At 30.5% G+C, this 19,995-nt stretch overlaps 4 protein-coding genes across 10 annotated transcripts; 1 reads left to right on the forward strand and 3 right to left on the reverse strand.

Moving 5' to 3' along the window:
- Positions 1-132: 132 nt before the first annotated feature.
- Cutlet (chromosome transmission fidelity protein 18 homolog) lies at positions 133-4,356 on the reverse strand. Its single transcript, XM_070672475.1, has 11 exons — positions 3,811-4,356; positions 3,306-3,620; positions 3,093-3,234; positions 2,828-3,014; positions 2,352-2,761; positions 2,050-2,292; positions 1,616-1,956; positions 1,285-1,526; positions 861-1,123; positions 533-788; positions 133-475 (listed from the first exon to the last, which is right to left on the reverse strand). Exons 1-11 carry the CDS (start codon positions 3,890-3,892, stop codon positions 266-268), a joined length of 2,691 nt encoding a protein of 896 aa, XP_070528576.1. The 5' UTR covers positions 3,893-4,356; the 3' UTR covers positions 133-265.
- A 336-nt stretch (positions 4,357-4,692) lies between these two features.
- Positions 4,693-7,064, reverse strand: LOC139111877 (cell death-inducing p53-target protein 1). Of its 2 annotated transcripts, none has more exons than XM_070672455.1 (4): positions 6,925-7,064; positions 6,308-6,435; positions 6,044-6,200; positions 4,693-5,965 (listed from the first exon to the last, which is right to left on the reverse strand). In XM_070672455.1, exons 2-4 carry the CDS (start codon positions 6,420-6,422, stop codon positions 5,860-5,862), a joined length of 378 nt encoding a protein of 125 aa, XP_070528556.1. In that variant the 5' UTR covers positions 6,423-6,435; positions 6,925-7,064; the 3' UTR covers positions 4,693-5,859. The 2 variants fall into 2 exon arrangements, with proteins under 2 accessions (XP_070528556.1, XP_070528557.1); XM_070672456.1 differs by lacking the exon at positions 6,925-7,064 and adding an exon at positions 6,718-6,861.
- On the forward strand, positions 6,943-16,070 carry Jarid2 (Jumonji, AT rich interactive domain 2). Of its 5 annotated transcripts, none has more exons than XM_070672443.1 (14): positions 6,943-7,078; positions 7,702-7,795; positions 7,940-8,214; positions 8,402-8,571; positions 8,744-12,206; positions 12,300-12,525; positions 12,615-12,767; positions 12,883-13,081; positions 13,455-13,603; positions 13,748-14,054; positions 14,138-14,544; positions 14,625-14,723; positions 14,837-15,139; positions 15,247-16,070. In XM_070672443.1, exons 3-14 carry the CDS (start codon positions 8,111-8,113, stop codon positions 15,340-15,342), a joined length of 5,676 nt encoding a protein of 1,891 aa, XP_070528544.1. In that variant the 5' UTR covers positions 6,943-7,078; positions 7,702-7,795; positions 7,940-8,110; the 3' UTR covers positions 15,343-16,070. The 5 variants fall into 5 exon arrangements, with proteins under 5 accessions (XP_070528544.1, XP_070528548.1, XP_070528543.1 ...); XM_070672442.1 differs by having other exon boundaries at positions 6,992-7,078; positions 7,473-7,795; XM_070672446.1 differs by having other exon boundaries at positions 6,992-7,078; positions 7,473-7,795; positions 8,128-8,214.
- A 94-nt stretch (positions 16,071-16,164) lies between these two features.
- On the reverse strand, positions 16,165-19,991 carry LOC139111874 (solute carrier family 35 member C2). Of its 2 annotated transcripts, none has more exons than XM_070672451.1 (8): positions 19,746-19,991; positions 19,529-19,667; positions 19,074-19,304; positions 18,643-18,854; positions 18,489-18,561; positions 18,142-18,394; positions 17,809-17,984; positions 16,165-17,592 (listed from the first exon to the last, which is right to left on the reverse strand). In XM_070672451.1, exons 3-8 carry the CDS (start codon positions 19,281-19,283, stop codon positions 17,242-17,244), a joined length of 1,275 nt encoding a protein of 424 aa, XP_070528552.1. In that variant the 5' UTR covers positions 19,284-19,304; positions 19,529-19,667; positions 19,746-19,991; the 3' UTR covers positions 16,165-17,241. The 2 variants fall into 2 exon arrangements, with proteins under 2 accessions (XP_070528552.1, XP_070528551.1); XM_070672450.1 differs by having other exon boundaries at positions 19,529-19,670.
- Between the last annotated feature and the right edge of the window lie 4 nt (positions 19,992-19,995).

Consider the following 19,995-nt stretch of genomic DNA (forward strand, 5'->3'; position numbering starts at 1 on the left):
TTTTATTTATCACATATTTATTTAAAAGTATGTAAAATAGAAGATTTAAAAACCTGATGTAGTTACACATTTCAATTTTTCAAATATATTTTGAACGAATACTTCCATAATAATAAATTTAAATTATCTTAAAAATTTTGAACATATAAAAATACAATATATAAAATAATTAATACCTATAAAATTATAAATACATTTTTTAAAACAATAAAAATACAAGAATAGTCATATATATTAGTTTATAATTTAATTTAATTAATTAAAACTATAGAAATTTCCCCATGGGTACATTTCGACGAACAGCGTTATTGCAACCTTCTTTATATTTATACCAACATCCATATTTCGTTAAAATGTTCTGCATCAGAGAGTGCATTTTCTGTGATTTCGGAGATATACGATTCACCACATTATCCTGATTTTCAGTATTTTCATGTCTATTTTTGATGATATTTCCGAAAAAGTCTTTATATACCTGAAATCACGGAGTATTATTAGATTAATATTAAAAAGTAAAATTTATAAAACTTACTATTTCTTTTAAAGGTAATTCTTTTGCAGATTGCTTTGTAATATTTGAAGGATTAGATTTATTTTGAGCATTTTTTATAATTTCCGGCTTTCCTGGATTTGCCATGTTTTCCGAGCTAACTCTACTAAGTCCTGTTAAAATACTTGCACGTTTTAAACGTTCGACTTCCAACTCCTGTGCAATTATTTGCTGTATTGCATATGCCAGATTTCGATGTACATTGCAATCAGGAAAAATGCCAATTTCCAAAATATTACTACAAAAAAGTTAAATTAATGTTCCAAACATACGTTATAAATGCGTTGCCATTAGAAATCATTACACATACGGATCTAAATTATAAATGTATCCTCCTTGAAGATTTTTCTCTTGCACAAACGATAAACCAAATTCAATCATTACATTCACTATTCTGGTAAGATCAGCTTTTTCTTTTGGCGAATACAAATGACAAGGAACTGTGCGTAATTTGGGCGCTAAAATATCCGGCAAAAAAGCGGCGACATCCGTAGTTAAAGTTAAAACATCACGTCCGCATACCTTTCGTACTTCTGTCAAAATACCAAAATTTTTTGCTAATTTTTGAATTATCTAAAAAATAATAATAAAAAAATATGTTAATAAAACTTGTCAGAATATAACGCACAGAATTAAATGTATAAAATAATTTATATTTTTATGTCCGAAAAATATGCAACTTTAAAAAAAATTATGTACCCATAAAATTCAAAATTTTTCTTAACAATACTTACTTCATTAAAAACAGAGGGATATGACAATTTAATTTTTTGTGCTCGTGCAAGATGTAAGTGCCACGCGATAAATCCATGATTTGTGTAAGACATAAGAGACCAAACCTGCTTATGTGTAACAAATGACGTTATCAAATCATAAAATTGAAACCATTCTAAAGAAACAGGTACATTATCGAGTCTCTGATCGCAAACTTCAGGATAATTATGAAATATTCCTTGTGCCAATTTTTCCATGTCACCTATATAAATATACAAAACAATATCTGTTTAATTTTTTATACAAAACATTATAATTATAGCATTTAATTAATTAGTTATTTAAAATTACCATTTTGCACAGTTTTAAAAATATTTTGAATTCTTTCAGGTATAGTAAGAACTCCTTTTTTGTTCATAGGAATCGTTAATATACTTTTCCATGAGTCAAACAAATTTTTCCGAGTATCTTTTAAGCCTAAAGATAAATTATCTTTTAAATCAGTGCTACCCATATACTGTAATGCTCCTATACAAGCTCGAACGTCACATCCAGATCTTTCTGCCAATTTTACAAGATCTCCGAAGTCTATATTTAACTTCTCGTTTTTTGCTAAATCCATTAAACGTTCTGCTAATCTTAAAGGACTTACTTCTGGCACTGAAATTATTACAGCAGCAGCTCTTAGTGTTCTAAAAATATATAATTAAAAATTTTAATTAATATTACATTTTTTATTCAACTTTTTATTATATTGTTTGTGTATATAATTAAAATTATCTTACCTTAATGACGGAATATATGGTTCATTACAAATACATACTATAGGACGCATACAGCCGACAGACGTTTTTTCTGATTGTTTCTTTCCTTTTTTATTTTTCGGCACTAGTTTGCCTTGAATAAATTGCAATAGAAGCTCAATGGATGCAGTCGGCGCGCCATCAATTTCGTCAAAAATTAAACAGTTTGGACGAGGATCAGCTCCTATCACAGCTTTCATTTCCGTTGAAGCAAGAAGAATCTGTCTAAATAAAAATATAATTTTTTAATATGCCAATAATATTATATAAATTTTGTATATTACCTAAATGCTTCTGGAGTTCTTTCATCACTCGCATTAATTTCAACAACATTATAACCAGCATGTCTAGCTACAATATGGGCCAGAGTTGTTTTTCCCAATCCAGGCGGACCACTAAGTAAAGCTATTCTTTTTATTGGATAACCTTTGCTATCTACTTCCTCAATATCCGTTTCATCAATTTTTTTTTTTCCGAACAAAGGCAATGTTTTTTTTGGTTTGTAATTTCGATGAAATACTACTTTATCCCAAAGTTTTAACCAATGTAAAAATTGTCTGTTAACAGTTTCATCAGACAATAATTCCATATATGATCGAGGTCGATACTTATCGACCCATAATTCATTATTAGTCATATTTGTATTACAGAGATTAGATGACAACTGTTTCGGTAACGTCTGTTTTTTTGTTATCTATAATATGGAGATAAGTAAGAATTAAGCATAAAAATGTAATATATAAAATAAATAGGTACATACAATTTTTTCAGCTTGAGCTTTCAATTGCATGTAAGGTATAGAAAATAGATTAACAATTGACTTTGCAGATTGCTTGATATTGTTCTGTGTATTTCTAACTTTGATGTACAACCGTTGAGAATCATATGATCTTGTAACAGCCACAAAATTCCATGGTGGAACCCGTAAAGAAATAGAATTTTTCTTACTGTAATAAAAACAAACGTTTAGTGTAATAAATTTGTGACTTATACAAATTGTATTTTAGAATTAGTAATTTTCTTACTTATCAGAATTTATTTTTGCAGATGTACCTCCATCATGTTCATGCAGTAATTGTCTGGCATCCAATATTTTTTTAATGACATCCTCAGGTTGATCCCATCTGAGTTTTTTTTCTTTTGGTCCTTTCTCAACATTAATATCATCTAAAATAAAAATCATGTTGTTAGCATCTCAGATATAATAGTAACATTATAGCCAGTTATCAATTAATTACCTAAGACATCAGTGTCTAAAAAATCTGAGATGTCACCAAACAATTCTTCATAACTTTGCTTCTTACTATTACCAGGTATATTATTACCAAAAGATTCTTTGTAATTGCGCTTTTTACTAGTGCTAGGTACACTATTGCTATATAAATCTTCATAATTGCATTTCTTATTATGGCTAGCTGTATTGCTAACTTTATCAGTATTGACAAGTATGGGAAGTTCAACATTTGCTCCATGCTCACTTTCATTTTTTGTCCAAGACGTTTTGTTGTTTCCAGAGCCAGCCTGTGACAGTGATCTTGTCTCAACCAACTCATCTTAAAAACGAATTAAACGAATTATAAAAAAATGATTACAATTAATTATTACTTACTCAACGTAATATAAAGTGCAGGAAAAAACATTTGAATGAAATTTTAAGTATTGATGCGTCTCAATTTATTTTATTTTATTTTTTGTTTTGTTTTAACCATGATTGAGAATTTTACAAATTATCATTTTGTTCACCTTCCAATTCTTTTAAACATTCGTAGTCGGCCTGGTGAATTAAGTCAAATTCCTCGTCCGGATCTGGATATTCGTCAGCCATCGCGTATTCACACAATATAAAAATTAATTAAACAATCGAAACAGCACTTCGTGACCCTTTGGTTATGTATGTAGTACCTATCTTTTCATATTTCTTCCCGCCTGTTCCCACATTTATTACGAAGTAAAGCATGATGGAGATGCTCGCACATGCGTAAAGACCATCACATATAAAGGCCTATCGTATTCCTTATGTTGGATGCACACCAGCGCGATTTACATCACGAGCGACTCGCGATATCCAATGAGAGTTTTGCTTTCTTGTAGAAAGTAACGTTTCATTGGATATCGCGTGTCGCTTGCGACTTAAATCGCAGCCTAGATGTTTAATGAAGCTTCCAACGGGCACGTCAAAATTTGAAACGTGAAAATGCACGCAGAGTATAAATTACATCCCACATTATTATTAATTATAAACGATTAACCAATTGTTATTTTCTGTTTTTTATTTAATATTATTCATTGCTTTACATATTTGAAAACATATAAACAAATTAGGTTTTAAACTAGTAAAGGAAACAAAAGATACTAAAAAAAATTAATTTTTATAAGATATAAAAAAAAAAAAGAAAAATTGAAATGTAAAAAAACACCTCAGATGCCCGCTGAAAGGTTAATGACATATGGAAATTGTAAAAAAAAAAAAACCTTTATTTTATCTTTTTTTTTTTTTTAATAAAAATATGAAAATGTTATATATAAGACATTTAATTAATGTAGCTGGTTATTTATAAATTCTATTACAACTTATGGAAGACGAGAATATTCGATACTTGCAACGAGGTGAAATAAAACAAATGATTTGGAGTAAAATAATAATGGTTTTATTGCACATATTAAAAGGTTTGAATTGCACAATATTATCAAGTTTTAATTTCTTTTAAACATGTTGCAAATATTACATGTATCAAAGATAGAATGTACGACGAGATATGTTAAATATGTGTGAATGTACTAGCTAGTTCTTTTATTTTCATACTTTACATGCATTAAAAAATATAAGTTATCTTATAATAAGTGCACAAAAGGTTTGAAGTCTTGTTCAATTCGAAGCACACATGAGCAAAAATAAGCAAGTTCTTTGATTGTTTCGATATTGACTATGCAAATACACGAAATATATTTATCAAGACTTTTCAGATCAAAGTTTAACTACTACTAACAATAGTAAGCTAAATATTTTAGTGTAAATTGCGCTAAAATATATTGCAAGTGGTTCTCTGTTGTGGCTCAATTCACAGAAAAAGATTATGAATATAATATCATTACTTATTTTAAAAGTTGGACGGTTCAATGACTAAAAACAGCTGCATATATTGCTGCCTATCAATTCTATAGTAATTCTGCCAATCTGAATATTTTACTACAAATGTAAATATAATATTAGAGCCATAAACCGATATAAATTAACATTTAAAAAAAGTTTAAATAGTCTACAGTACATATTTATATTAATAATAAAAATGAGTAAAAATTAGAAATTTGTTAAAATTGGATTGGCACAAATCAAGTTATATATAAGGAAGTATAAAGCTTTTTTTTCATAAATTATACACTAATATTGCAATATTTGAATATGCTTTCTGTCATTAAAAACCTTGCATGTAAATTTAAAAGAAACAAAATATTTTTATAAAAACCATGCAAGAATTATAACAAATACTATAACAAATTGTGTGCAGTAATATTGTCCTGTAGACGTTAAAAAATTATATAGATGTATGGTCTTTTAATAATTACACAGAACTATATAATTACTAAAATACCATACATCTTTTGCTATAAAGATTTAACTCGATCGATCTAGAATTGAAGATATATTTTTTGCAGTTCTATCCGACCAGAGATTTGTCCCTCAAGATCTATAACGTCGAAATCAAGTTTGGTATATCTGTTGGAATTGCATTGGTAGTATTGTAAAGACATTTTGATATTAAAATGCAATGCCTGGGTACTAATAGAGTTCACTTATCTTCTATGACGTCCCAGATAAGCTTTACAATTTGGACAAGTGTGATGTACATCCATGCATTCGTCAATGCAACATGGAATCAAACAGCAACCAAACCAACATCTAGTGTGGAAAAAAATACAATTATAAAACATACATATGTAATTATAACACAATGTAGTGCATACTACTGATAATTACCCCAGCAGTGCTATGATGACGCCTGAGATATAAGCAATCATACCAGGTTCAGTTTTTGTCGTTGTATCAATTTCAGCATGGCAATGTGGGCAAATTGTATGAGTTGACTGTGGACCAAGTGGTACAATAGTTGTGACTATAGTAGGGCCATTTGCATCTGCAAAACAGAAGTCAGTAAATTAGTAATATACTTTTTGCATTAATTATATTAATAAATATATCTTAGGTAATTATATTGATTTAAACTTTATTTTTTTAACATACAAGTTTGTGCAGGTGTAAATGGACTAGCTGGAGGAACACCTCCTACAGTTTGGGAATAAGCAGGCGGCGCGTAAGGCGGCGGCTCATAAGGGGGAGGTGGTCCATTCTTGTGCATGATGCTTTCCTACCTGTTAATATAAAAAAAAAAAATTAATATAATAACGTTTAAACCATTCAAGGATCTTCAATAATGCATTAAAACAATACATGTAAATTTAAATCAGGTGAAAATGTATGTATGTTTAATTTACATAATTCGATTTAAATGCAAAACGAAAGACCGTATTAGATAATGAGACGTCTATCGTTACATTTCAGATGTGACGTGCGTCGCTAAAAATAGAAACCATCGCGAGGACACCGAAAAATATGGAGGAATTAGGTCTGTAAGGAAATCTGTCAATATTTACTTGCAATTCGGCTGCTGTTGTTGCAACTTCCGATTGCAAAACCTTTTGCAAATAGGAAAAACGGGATGGCAAAGAATGCGGGATTTAGGATAAATCCATACTGTCGTCTCGAGAATCGCTTGAATATGTACAAATGCTGGTTGCGAAATTTGATACATATCCCCGCCCTATTTCGACTCCGGAAATTGCGACGTCATAATTACTTACCTATACTGACGAAGCAACGAAATCCAATGTCTTGTTTGGCTATCGGAATCGACAATCTTTTTTTTCTTTTTTTTACTGCTGAAAGCACACGATTCTACATACAGCACCAAGTCTCGACCGTGGTGATCCGTGGATTCGTGTAAACAACGAGTGCGTAAGTACTTACATCTGATGTTATATATATATGTACTTATGTGTGTGTGCGTATGTATGAACGAGGCTATCAGATTTCACTAGTTTTCACGAAACTTAACCAAAACACTATTTTATTTGTCGCAGATTTTTTTTTAAACTGTTAATTGGCAGGATAAAGTTCTTTAAAAAATGCTATGTATTTCGAACATGGACGTAGGATGGCTGGAGCCCAGAATACCATCAGAAAAGTAAAGACCAGAATGAGCTGCTATTTTACATTTCTACTTATGTCAGATGGCAACAAGAATGCATGTGTGCAAAAGGAAGAAAGAGAGAGAGAGAGAGAGAGAGAGAGAGAGAGAGAGAGAGAGAGAGGAGGGAGAAGTAACAAGCTTTTTTGTTTTTTTTTCTAGCTTCTGGTTTTACTCATTAGATAGTGAAAAATGAGGATACAGAGTCCATCCTTTCTACGTCCATGATTTCGATGTATAAACATATATATATATATATATGTATATGCATTGTCAGTGCTGAAAGTTTGTAGCACGTGGTTCTACGATTTGATATGTTCCATAAGAATGAGCCTTTAAAAATCGATTCTTTCACAAGCTACATATCTACGTACGTACACCCGTGTTGCAGATCGAAGAAGATCGTGGCATTTAATCTCCGATAAACAACTCCGATAAACGACTTCGTTGGAAGAGCCCCAGAAGGATGAGAATAATGAAATAAGGTGTGATTTTCGAAGCAAGGCACATAGCTTTCATTGATCTCATTCTTTTTGAACATCCCAATTGGAATGAACTCGCCGCAAATAATCTAGTTTAAAGCGGATCGTTCGAAATAATAATTTTTTTTACGATGTGCTGATTGTTAGTGCGATGGCAATAATTTTCATCGATCATCCGGAGTATTGGTTTGCTTAAATCTGACGAGAGCTAACGGAGTCAGCCCGTGTGCGGGGTATCAGATTAGCGTGTGACATTCTCTAAATGCTTCATAAAATAATTGAAACGACAATTACGTGCTTGCCCATGTTTCAATTCCTATGTTACATCGTCTCAGAATGGTCCTGAATCGTAACGACAAGAGAAAGAAGAAGGAGGGAGACTTGGTAGACCTCATGGAGCCACTTTCGGAATCTCCAAAAAGGTATAGTTAATATTTATGATGCCTAAAATTTTTTTTAGATATAATTACATCGTTTTTCAACTTTAAAGTAAAGTATATTTTTCAAATATGAATAATATAAGCCTTTAGTCATGTTGCATATTTGTAGTTTTAGTAGTCTTTTTAAATTTTAATTTGCTATAATATTAAGTTTTAAATTTTACTCCAGGACCAAAGTTCATGCACAAAGAAAATTTGCACAAGGTGCAACCACAGTGTTCAATACATCGCCTACTCCTGTCAAAGACAAAGAAAAAGCAAAACCTGCCACAATTACTGAATTAATCACCCATAAACGTCCAAATACAGAGGATTTTTTAACATTTTTATGCTTTAGAGGTTAATTATTAATTTAATATAATATTATATATAATCTTTCTAATTTAAAATATATAATTTTTTTATTAATTAAATTTAAAACAAAATATGTAATAATTTATGTAGTTTTTATAATCTATTTTACTCTTAATATAAACATATTTTTTTAATAATTAATTTTTTTTTAATTTAGGAACTTCTATTTTGCCACCTGATTTAAATTTTTTCAATATTGGCAATAAAAAAGAGAAACAGGGACCTAAGCCAGTTAAAGCTTCTGCAGAGAAGATATCATCTGTAAATTCCATTACAGAAATTCAGAAGCAAGAAAATACATGTGAGAAAAATGTAACAAAAGTAAAGTCTATTGTCACAAATAAAAAAAAGGTGACTAGTACATTACATAAAAATATTACCAAACTTAAAACAGCTACGTCTACAGTGCAAGCGCTTAAAAAGAAATATCAGGAACAACGCCTTGCTAAACAGAGAATTAAAAATAAATTTAAAACCACTTGTGTTATGAGAACAAGATCATGTACAGAGAGATCTGTGTTGAAGGCTGGACTTCAACTGGCACCACGGAAATTTTTACCTAGAATTAAGGCGAAGAGACATGGTTTAAGAAGCGGTGTACTATTAGATAAAACCAACAAATCTTTATCAAAATCGAAAGTTGCGCTATCAAAACCAAAGAAGAAAATCAATTTAAAACCGAAACATAGCGATTCATCGAATACAGACGCGTCTTCCGAAGAGGAAAACGATGCTGAGGACAATGAAGAAGAGTCACATGTGGAAAAATCAACATCGCAAATAAAGCGCAATGTACAAAAAGGTATTCAAAAAAAGATCTGCACCAGAAGTAAATCGGAGATGAGGAGAGTTACAAGATCAACTAGTGGCACAGTCGGCACACCAAATCTTTCCAGAAGACCTACCAGAAAAACGAAAGAGGCAGCCGCTGTATATATGGAAATTCTCGGAAGAAAATTAGTGAGTCCGGATATAGAAAATGACGACAACGTGTCAGTTGAAAGCTTTCCTGAACTGCCAAATGCTCGTAGAATAGCGCAAACGGAGAATGAGTTAAAAGCCAAAGTAAAACAAAATAATACCAAGACTATCACTAAAACTAAAGATGCTAAAGTCAACGCCTTTAATACTGCTAATAAACGATTAGATAAGAGCAAAAACAACAAGTTAATTTTAAAAAGCAAACGTTTGATGAGAGTACAGAAATATTGTGAAGAAGAGAGCGACGAAGAATCTGAATGCTCAGTAGAAACGAATAATACAAGACCTATTACTAGACAGAGTGGAAAAATTGATAAACCAATTAGCAGAAGCCTTAGATCATCTTCCAAAAACATAACTGTACAAATAGAAGTACAAAGTAACGCTAATAGCAAACCGAAGACCCAGGTTCAAAATTGTGTGAAATCGGCTAGAGAAAAATTAGCGATAAAACGTAAACGTGAACAAAATTTAACTAAAACAGCGGATAAGATTAAGCAAAAAAGTCTTAAAAATCAAAATGAAAAAACGGAATCTGAGGAAGAAACACTGGGAATGCTGCTTAATAAAATAAAAAAGAAAAAAGAAAATGACGAAGAAGAAGGACAGAAATCTAACAATACCAATAATACGAGAGATGGAAAGGTAATAACTCGTAGTACCGCGCAAAATATGAAAGCAGAGATATCGAAAATATCGGACGATGAGGAATCTTTTCGTGGATTTACTAAGAAGGCAATATCAAAAGTATTGAATTCGTGTCAGACGCATGCCAATACTAATTTACTAGTTACAGAGTCCGATGAAAAATTGAATTTGCCTAAAACAGTGAACAACTCACAAACAACGGATCAAAGCATTACTTTACGGGAAACTAAAGTGGAAACATCGGTGAAGACTGATTCTCCGATCGCAAATTCAAATGCTGAATGCAGTAAATCTATCCAGGATCAAAAATCGATATTAGATTTATCGTTAAAGACGCAAACCTCGTTGCCATCTACGGAACAGACGAAATGCAATCATGAAAACGAAGTTTCTTCCAATGTTATGCCATTGTCTGCTCTGCACACGAGAAAAGAACGAGTGAATATGTCTACTGAACAAATAGAAAAATGGTTGAACGAAAGTTCTTTAGCCAAAGAAGAGAGCAAACTAGAAATGGAGAATGTTTCTAGTTTTCGATACGATTCTACAAAAGAAAAGTTAAAGACGGACGTCTCGCATCTATCTATTTCTACGAAAATTCAACATTTAGTACGTCCAGTCAATGTCACTCTTTCAAAATTATTGGATAAAACGAATTTGAAGGACCGTACGGGAATTCACAACAGAAATATGATACTATCATCATCTGATGTTCTTATTGGAGCAAAGCAACAGATTACTGACAAGAGCAAAATTATTATCGAGACGAGAGAAACTGCCAAGAATAAGACTGAGAAAACGAGCAAAGATACTCTTGCTGAAGATACTAGTGATACTGTATCTAAATCAGATCAAAACTCAGTGGACGGTTCCATAGAGAAGAAATCGCCGTCGGAGAAAAAAATATTTCAACCCCGGAAGCCTTTTTTGCCTAAAGTCAAGGAACGTAAGACTGTAACGCCAAATGCGAACGCATTTTCACCGGAGAACGAGAGCAGCGTTTACGCATTTGAAAGTGACACTGAAATTCCCGTTAGTACACCCTTCCGAAGAAAGATTAGAGATAACGCAAAACGTTCGACTACAGCAACACAGTTCGTAGCATCCGAGACCAAAGTAACAGCTGAAGCCAAGAAGTCAAGTTTAAAAGAATACTCCGAACCATTAGATAGCAAGGAAAATTCATTGACTGATTCCCCGACGCTTACAACGAAAGAAGACGCAAAAGATGTACAATTAGTGAATATAACAAATACAGCTTCAAGCATGAACAAATTTGAACTGCCTAAGAATTTCGCGAGCTTGTCTAGTGTCCAAGTGTTACCACTTGACAAACTTACAACCAGCTGGAGCAATATAAATTGCAGCACTTCTATAGCAGTTCAGGTGAATCTTGACGAGACTGTACAGGAGCAAGAAAGCGATGCGAGTCAACAGAAAAGTACCGAGATATCCACTCAGACCGAAATAAATAACGAAAATGACGATGATAACAACGGGCAACTATTTTATATTCCATTACAGGCTGTTACGAGAAGCGGGCCGAATTTGGTCAACATCTACAATTTACAAGGCCAACAATTAATACAAGGCGTTGCTGTTAAGCTCGGCACAGAAGGACCGACCGGTCCTAATCAGAAAGTACTTCTTCAAGCTAAGTTAGTTACTAAGCCACCGTTATCGGTGGCACGTTGTCCACCGATAGGAACAGTACAACCGACAACGCGTACTCCTCCTAATTCTACAACTATTACGATGGAGCAACAAATACCATCAACGTCGACAACTGAAACTGTATCAACTACGGTATCGAGTACAGCGAGTACGGAGACGCAATCATTATCTGCAGTAAAAAATGTAGCTCCAGTGCCAAGTTTGAATCGTCAAAATGCTAGCACGAATGCAAATAGCAGTTTGGAAAAAGTCATAAAATCACCCAAGACATCTAAAGAAAGGAAAACTTCAATTGATTCGACAAAAAGTGGAAAAAGGTAATATTTAAAAATTTTAAAAGTGTACAAATAATTTTAACACAAAGTTCTGTATCTTGTTCTGTATTATTATTTACGATAAAAATCTTTTAGGACACAAATAAAATCTAAACAAAAAGTATCAGAACTATGCTCTTCGAGCAACAGTACATCGTTTCCGGGCATGAAAATCGTAAATAATGAAGCTCGTGTAGTCGAAGCACCAACATTTCACCCGACAGAAAAAGATTTTCAGGATCCATTAGAATATATAGACAAAATTAAACCAATCGCTGAAAAATTCGGGATATGTAGAGTTGTACCTCCGCCAAATTTCAAGGTAATTACTGCATAAAGAAATAATTAAACTTATTAAATAATAAATAATATTTGTTATATTATTAATAATATCCTTTTTGTAATTTTTAGCCGGAATGCAAGGTGTCTGATGATATGAGATTTACCGCTTATAATCAATATGTACATCGCATGCTTCATAGGTGGGGTCCTAATGTAAAAGAAATGATGGCTATTAAAAAATATTTAGCTACTCAAAGTATTACTTTGAATCAACCTCCATGGGTAAAGTTTTATTTTGATTTATTTTATTTATTAATTTTTTAAAATAAATATTTTATAACAAAAAAAAATTTTTTTAATTAGTGTTTATCAATAATTTCAATATCAACTCTTTCAGATTGGTGGAATGGAAGTGGACTTGCCTCACTTGTATCAAACAGTTCAAAGTTTAGGTGGATTAAAAGAAGTTATCGAAAAAAAGAAATGGCAGAAAGTAGCAGATGGCATGAAGATACCAAAGTCGGCACAAGATCGTGTCACTAAATTAGACGATATTTATTGCAAATATTTACTGCCGTATGACACATTATCACCAGGTAATACTAAATGTCGCAAATTGTGCAATACGCACGCGTTATTACTTTTTTTTTTTTTTTTTTTTTTTAAGAAAGCTGTTTTACATTTAATTATTTTCGGCAATGAACTACGGATAAATGTATCTTAAATGATACTTTAACACTTCTCGTTTTTTTTTAATATAATTTAAATATACATTTGAACATTAATTAAATTAATTTTTTTAAGTTATTACTCTCGCGGCACCAAGTGAGCCAAACGAAAGAATTAATATGCAGCGCGGAAAAGCGGCATGAATAAATTTGATTCGATTTAACACGGCATTTTTTAAGATTTAAAATATTATAAAAATATTGAATAACTTATATTACAAATTATAAATAATTTATTTAGAGGAACGTGAGAAATTATTTGATGAAGTTGAAACTGAATGGATGAAAAAAGAAAGCAAAGCATTGCAAAGGCAAGAAGTGTTACCCAATGATAATGATGAAGAAGAAGATGAAGACAGTTCTGATGAGATTGAAGAATGCATTGTGAAAGTATGATAAAGACTTGTTTAATTTTTATTATTTAATTTTTATTATAAGATAGATATAGAAAGATATAAAATATATTTTTATGTGTTTGTTTAAACTTAAATTTACTAGCAGAGACATAAAGATTTAATTTTTGTAATATTAAAGGGAAGAAACATGCCGTTGAATGCTTTTTATCGAATCGCCCGTAATACTCAGCGTATGTGGTTTGGTGAAAATCAACGAGAAAATGAAGCTGAAGGTGCTTCCGCTGACGAAGTAGAGAGTGCATTTTGGAAACACGTTGCGGAACGAAAACGTCACGTTTGCGTACATGCGGCAAGTATCGATTCCAGCGGCCGTGGATTTGGCTTTTCCGTTGCAAAGAATAGTCCATTTGCGAGACATCCTTGGAATCTTAAAGTTCTCACTAACAACGCTGGATCAGTATTGAGAGCTTTAGGCCCACTAATGGGTATGCAATTTTTTTATCACAGTTAAAATATTATTTACATTTGTAATATACTTATAAAAAAAAAATAATTTTTGTATTTTCAGGTGTGACTGTACCTACATTACACGTGGGTATGTTATTTAGTGCTTGTTGCTGGTATCGCGATCCACATGGTCTACCATGGATAGAGTATCTACATACAGGTGCCAAAAAGATTTGGTATGGGATACCCGATGAACATAATAACAATTTTCGAGAAGCGCTTTCAAAAATGGTACCACGATATTGCAAAAACAAAACTATATGGTTACCTTCTGACACTGCCATGGTTCCACCTGAATTATTAGTAAGCAACGGTGTACCGTTATGTCAGGTAGTACAAGAGCCGGGACAATTCATAATAGTATTTCCAAAAGCATTCACATCCAGCATATGTACCGGTTACGTAGTATCTGAAAGTGTATATTTTGCACAACCATCCTGGCTCGAAACCGCAGAACAAGTATTTAAGGTATGCACAGAAAAATGTATTAAATGTTTTATTATTTAATAATCTTATTATTACATAACGATAATGTGATACGCTTTCAGGATATACAAGACAGTTGCGAACCTTCTATCTTTTCATTCGAAAGACTGTTATTTAATATTATTAATGATACGAGATCTCACATAGACATATTGAAACAGGTAAAAACAAATTTATATCGCAATTGTTACAAAATGAGGAGTTAAAATAGATAATTATATTATTTTTCCACACTGTCAATACTTATTGCTACATTAGGATATCGTGTCTTTAGATACTGCCGAGTGTGATAAAGATCCGCGAAAAGGAATTAGATTACCGTAAATTATTGGAAGATATAGGTCTTACCAATAGAGAAAGATTACCTTTGCCAGATAGTGGAAAAGGGAAAAAAGGTAGAAAGGTGAAAGAAGATGATGGCGACTTTGAATGTGAAACCTGCAGAGCCAACTTATTTGTCTCTTTGGTGAACAATTCGCAAGATGACAGCGTTTATTGTTTGCCGCATGGATTGAATTTAATCAGTCGTAAGAAGCAAGTTTTAAAACATTGCACTCTAATGTACACGTACGACGAAGTAAGTATAATACCTTGTTATTATTCATCCAATACGTTTTGTTCAAAGTTATGCATACATATATATGTATATAGTTGGAGTTTATTATCTTAATTTATATTTATTAGGACGAATTAGAAGAATTGATTCATAAGTTGGAAAACAGGATCGAAGCCAAATCTAAAAAAACTAATCAAATAAAACAGAATAAGCAAGAAAGATAAGTCTGTTATTTTATTTATATAAAAAAAGTGATCGTTATTTATTAATCAATATTAAAATAAACGTTGTGTGTAACTAGCAAACATGATTACATTGTGTCTCGCTTATTATAATAGAAATTAATTTATAAAAATTTTTTTGAATTATCTGACGTATTGTAGAACAATTATGACGAGAATGATATTATACAAGTAGAAGTTTCACATTCTATAATTTGATCCAGCTCTCTGAAGACGAATGTAATGTTTAAAATATATGAAATTACACAATTTAACAATTCTCGTCTTTTAAGAGTTAAGCAATAAAAATATATATTCTATTGTTGGTAGAAATATACATCTAATAAATTTGTTGTAATTTACTTTTAAGGAATGTATTAATACACGGGAGTTAACATAATTAAATATTTAAACGAATTTCCAAAGAAATTGTGTATCCGTTAAAAGTTACAATTCTTCAAATTTATCATAATGTGATCTTATCTACTTATCTTGTCTATTACCTAAATTAGAACTGCAGGAAATTAATAATTGCTTAAGAATAATATATATGATAATATATAATCTTTTTAATACTTATATATTATAATTTATTAAAAATGTTTTAAATAAAACATTGACAATAGGAAAATTAGAATATGTTTTAGAATATAATAATAAATTAACTATTAATAAATTTGTGTGTTTAATTTTATTATTAATAAATATAACACTTAATATATTGGCATAAAAAATAAAACTTTTATGAATTTATGTATAATTTGTATTATTATATTTTTATTTATAAAATATCCATTAAGAAAATAAAATTTGCTAAAGAAAAACTTGTTATATGTAAAATATTTATTAAGCATTAATAAAATTACACAATCCATCCTCAATATGAGGGAACATGAAAATAAAATCAATTTTATAAATTTTTTTTGATACGGTGGATACTTTACCGTTATCATATTAAATATAATATATGTGAACTATTCTTAATAATTTATAAATATAAATTACATTTTTAAAAACATTTGTTTTAATAATTTATCATTTATTTGTTAAATCAATAATGTGTCGCAAGTAGTGCGTTTAAAGTTATCATATTGTGCGTTCATTATTAGAAAATTGTTATATACACAAATATTAAATTATCATTACACAATTTTGGATGTGTATCTAAAATGAAAATTTTATGTTGTATATATATAATTTAAGTTGATTAACATACTGCACAATAAAAGCTTTTGTTGGTAAGATTAAAAACAATAGAATAACATTAATAATTATACTTTATAAGTCTTTATATGTAGTAATATTTTTCTACTAATATTAACACACACAACGAAGTCCATTTCACGTTTTCATTTTTGTACTTCGTAATTTTTTAAGATTATTTCTACGACGATAATATGCAGAAATATATCGAAAAATCTTACAATTAACATTAACATTTCACAGCAAACATCATATTGGTAATTAAATTTCTTGTGTTGCATTAAAAATGTTTAATCATATAAATATTTAAAAGAATTTTAGGACATTTAAAAGATATCTAAAACTACAATTTTTTTAATATTAATCGGTAACAATTCGGTGAGCTGTTTCTGTTATATCAAATTTTATAAAGCATAAATTTGTGATATTTAATTTGATATCGGCAATTTCATTGGATGGCTTCTATTTAATAATACAAGTCGACGTAAGTATCAAATCCTATCATTTTTCGTCATCCAGTGAATAACATGGACAAAATACGACTGTATCGACTTGTGTCACTAAATGCAAATCATCTATTATTAACTGTAAAATTTACAATGAAAAAATATAAAATGCTATAAGTTATAAATGTATATTTGGAATGTTTTTTCAGTAAAAAATAATTCCTTATATTAAATCCAAAAATTCAATGTTATATCACTGTTCTCTACGTTGTAAAATGTCTGATAGTATTTGGGTCGAGTTATCACCCTCTCTCAAGTCACCATCTTCATCTGAACTGAATTCAGCATTGAGGAGATTCATTAAAGACGTCGATTTTTCTGTCAGTAATGGCACATTTGACTCAATTCCTTCTTCATGTTTAGCACTGTTGCTTGCCACTTTCGATTGCAATTCCATATTATCAACTACTTTTTTTCTATTAAGTAATACCTTCTGAACGACGTGAAGTATTATACCACCAAGGCACAATAACAATCCTACGAAGTTAAGGCTAGTCATTTGGTCACCTTTCAATACAAAGGCCAGTGCTAATGTACATATTTCCTGTAAAAAAAAAAAAAGATATATGTATATATATATTTTTTTATGTAATCTATATATATTTTATATATAATCTATATATATATATATAGATTAGAAATTAGCTTTATTTTACTTTATTTTACGTAATATTGTGCCTTTTATAATTATTGATTTTAACAGAAATAGATATAAATGTGACGTGTATTGCGATATAAAAAAACAATAATTATCATTTACCTTAAATACTCCAGAGATCGACAATGTCAGACTAGAAGTATAAGTAACAACTAAAAATTCCATCACTTCCATACTAAATGCTAAAATGGCACCTGTTACTACAGCACCCATAGTCAATAAAATACTACTGACATTACTCCAATCAGTAATTTTAATACCATCATATATTTTTCCACCTAAAATTGTGCATGCCTTTAAACGGGAATTATGATAAAACATACAATATTATAATAAACCATAAAAAATAAAAACAAAGTTCTTTTTGCAATAAGCTTAGTTGTAAAGTTTAATTATAAAATTAAATTAACATTATGCTCATAAATGCAAAATTACCTTCAAACCACAAAGTCACTGATATTGCAGGTAATAACATCCAAGGCTGCATATAATACATCATATCTATTGGATCGTGGAGGCCAAGTTTGGATTTTTGCATAATTAGTTGTGTCATAGTCCATCTAATACCACTTGCAAACGATGCCAAGAGACACAATATGAATCCAACAAGGCCAAATTGGGTAGACTTAAAAGTGAACATTGCTAATCCCCCTGCTATCATTACCACTATCCCGACTAGAGACCATGACTATAAATACAATAATTATTATTTATTTAAAATATGCTTTATAAATGCTTCATAAATATTTGATAAAAATAATTTTACTAAAAATTGGCCTTACTTTTTTCTCTAATTTAAACAAAAGAGAAAATCCAAGAATAAATATAATAGTTGTTGATTTAGTCATGGTAACTCTGAAAATTAAAAAAAAAACATCACAATTAAGTATAATAAATTCTTTGCACTTTAAAAGGTTTTTCGTAAATTATACCTACAAAGATATCGAGATCAGTGAAAGTGCCCAATTTGATAAACCAATATCAACACCACTGGCTATGCCAGGAATCATTATTGAATAAATTATATTTTGCCATGGAAGATTTATTCGCTTATTACTGTAACATCTTCTAATAAATCTTATTAATGCAGATAGTGCAAACTTTATGACTAAGTGGCAAACCACCACTCCAAGTGGAAAGTTAAAACCCTAAAAATACATTGTGTTAGTAAAAGCATTTAAAAAAAAATATATATATATATATATATACTATACAGGGTATCCAAAATAAAATGTCCAGTTGTAAAACTGTGGGTAGGGAATTAAAATTGGAGACAAAAGATCTCTCTCTTATTTTAGATACCCTGTATACATACATGTATTTTTATATATCTAAAAAAATGTTGTTTTAATAAAATTTATACTTACATATGTATTATAAAGCCATGGATTGTAAAATGTGAGGCCTATTGATAAAACAAAGTAAACAGAGATCAATAAAAATACATGGAATGCTTTTCTCCAGAATGTAGGTTCTGGCTTTACCACATTATGAATATCTGGAACATTTTGTGGCAAGTATTCTGATGTATCTACATCATCTCTAGCAATTTGGTATTTTACATGTAACCGTGTCATATTCCCAAAATAAAAAGATTTCTGTAAAAATTATGATGCAAGATTAACAAAACATAAAACTTGCTATAAAAAATTAAATATAGTAAAACATAGAAAACCTGTAATTTAATTTAATCTTATTTTTGTTTCAAGCATCTTGAATTAACAAATTATATAAAACAAAGTTTATCTCATTATTTTTACTTAATACAATGAAAAATGTAGAAAAGTATAAAATTAAAAAAAGAAAAGAGTTTAAAACATACCGCTTTATTATAAAGTTCCAAACATAAGTGGAGATAGTTTGCAAAATAATCTAAATATTACTACATATCTATGTCAAACATACAGAAATAATCAAATCTCAATATTCACGATGATATCATCATTATCATCACTCTCGCTCTTCTGGAAAAAAAGATAATTAGTAAGATTAAATTTAAAGAATCATTGACGATCATTAAAGTTGCTTAGCGTTCTTACCTTGATTCCAACATAAGGTAATATGTTAAAACGTCGGGCATAACCTAAAATTTAAGCAGCGCAAACGCGATGTTGCTAAACTTTGTCGCTCGTTCGGATTGATTCACTTTGAAAAAATCCTCGGTTGTTCGTCATTCAATTTTTATTACAGTCATACACGTGAATCAACGTGAGTGAAAAAACTCGTTTATCTATCAGTCGGGTTGTCAACGTCAAAGAATATACTCTCATTCCCTCATGCTCGTTATCT

The sequence above is a fragment of the Cardiocondyla obscurior genome, linkage group LG25 (genome assembly GCF_019399895.1).
Source record: "Cardiocondyla obscurior isolate alpha-2009 linkage group LG25, Cobs3.1, whole genome shotgun sequence".
Taxonomy (NCBI): domain Eukaryota; kingdom Metazoa; phylum Arthropoda; class Insecta; order Hymenoptera; family Formicidae; genus Cardiocondyla; species Cardiocondyla obscurior.

Coding starts and splice junctions, on each gene's coding strand:
- LOC139111874 (XM_070672451.1), bottom strand. CDS start 19,283: ATGACACGGTTACATGTAAAATACCAAATTGCTAGAGATGATGTAGAT. Junction 18,562..18,642: donor TCACTGATCTCGATATCTTT/GTAGGTATAATT, acceptor TTTAATTTTCAG/AGTTACCATGACTAAATCAA. Junction 17,985..18,141: donor AGTGACTTTGTGGTTTGAAG/GTAATTTTGCAT, acceptor GCACAATTTTAG/GTGGAAAAATATATGATGGT.
- Jarid2 (XM_070672443.1), top strand. CDS start 8,111: ATGTTACATCGTCTCAGAATGGTCCTGAATCGTAACGACAAGAGAAAG. Junction 12,768..12,882: donor CTTTGAATCAACCTCCATGG/GTAAAGTTTTAT, acceptor CAACTCTTTCAG/ATTGGTGGAATGGAAGTGGA. Junction 14,545..14,624: donor CCGCAGAACAAGTATTTAAG/GTATGCACAGAA, acceptor ATACGCTTTCAG/GATATACAAGACAGTTGCGA.
- LOC139111877 (XM_070672455.1), bottom strand. CDS start 6,422: ATGCACAAGAATGGACCACCTCCCCCTTATGAGCCGCCGCCTTACGCG. Junction 6,201..6,307: donor ATTTACACCTGCACAAACTT/GTATGTTAAAAA, acceptor TCTGTTTTGCAG/ATGCAAATGGCCCTACTATA. Junction 5,966..6,043: donor GTCATCATAGCACTGCTGGG/GTAATTATCAGT, acceptor TTTCCACACTAG/ATGTTGGTTTGGTTGCTGTT.
- Cutlet (XM_070672475.1), bottom strand. CDS start 3,892: ATGGCTGACGAATATCCAGATCCGGACGAGGAATTTGACTTAATTCAC. Junction 3,235..3,305: donor TTTAGACACTGATGTCTTAG/GTAATTAATTGA, acceptor TTTTTATTTTAG/ATGATATTAATGTTGAGAAA. Junction 1,527..1,615: donor TTTTAAAACTGTGCAAAATG/GTAATTTTAAAT, acceptor ATATTTATATAG/GTGACATGGAAAAATTGGCA.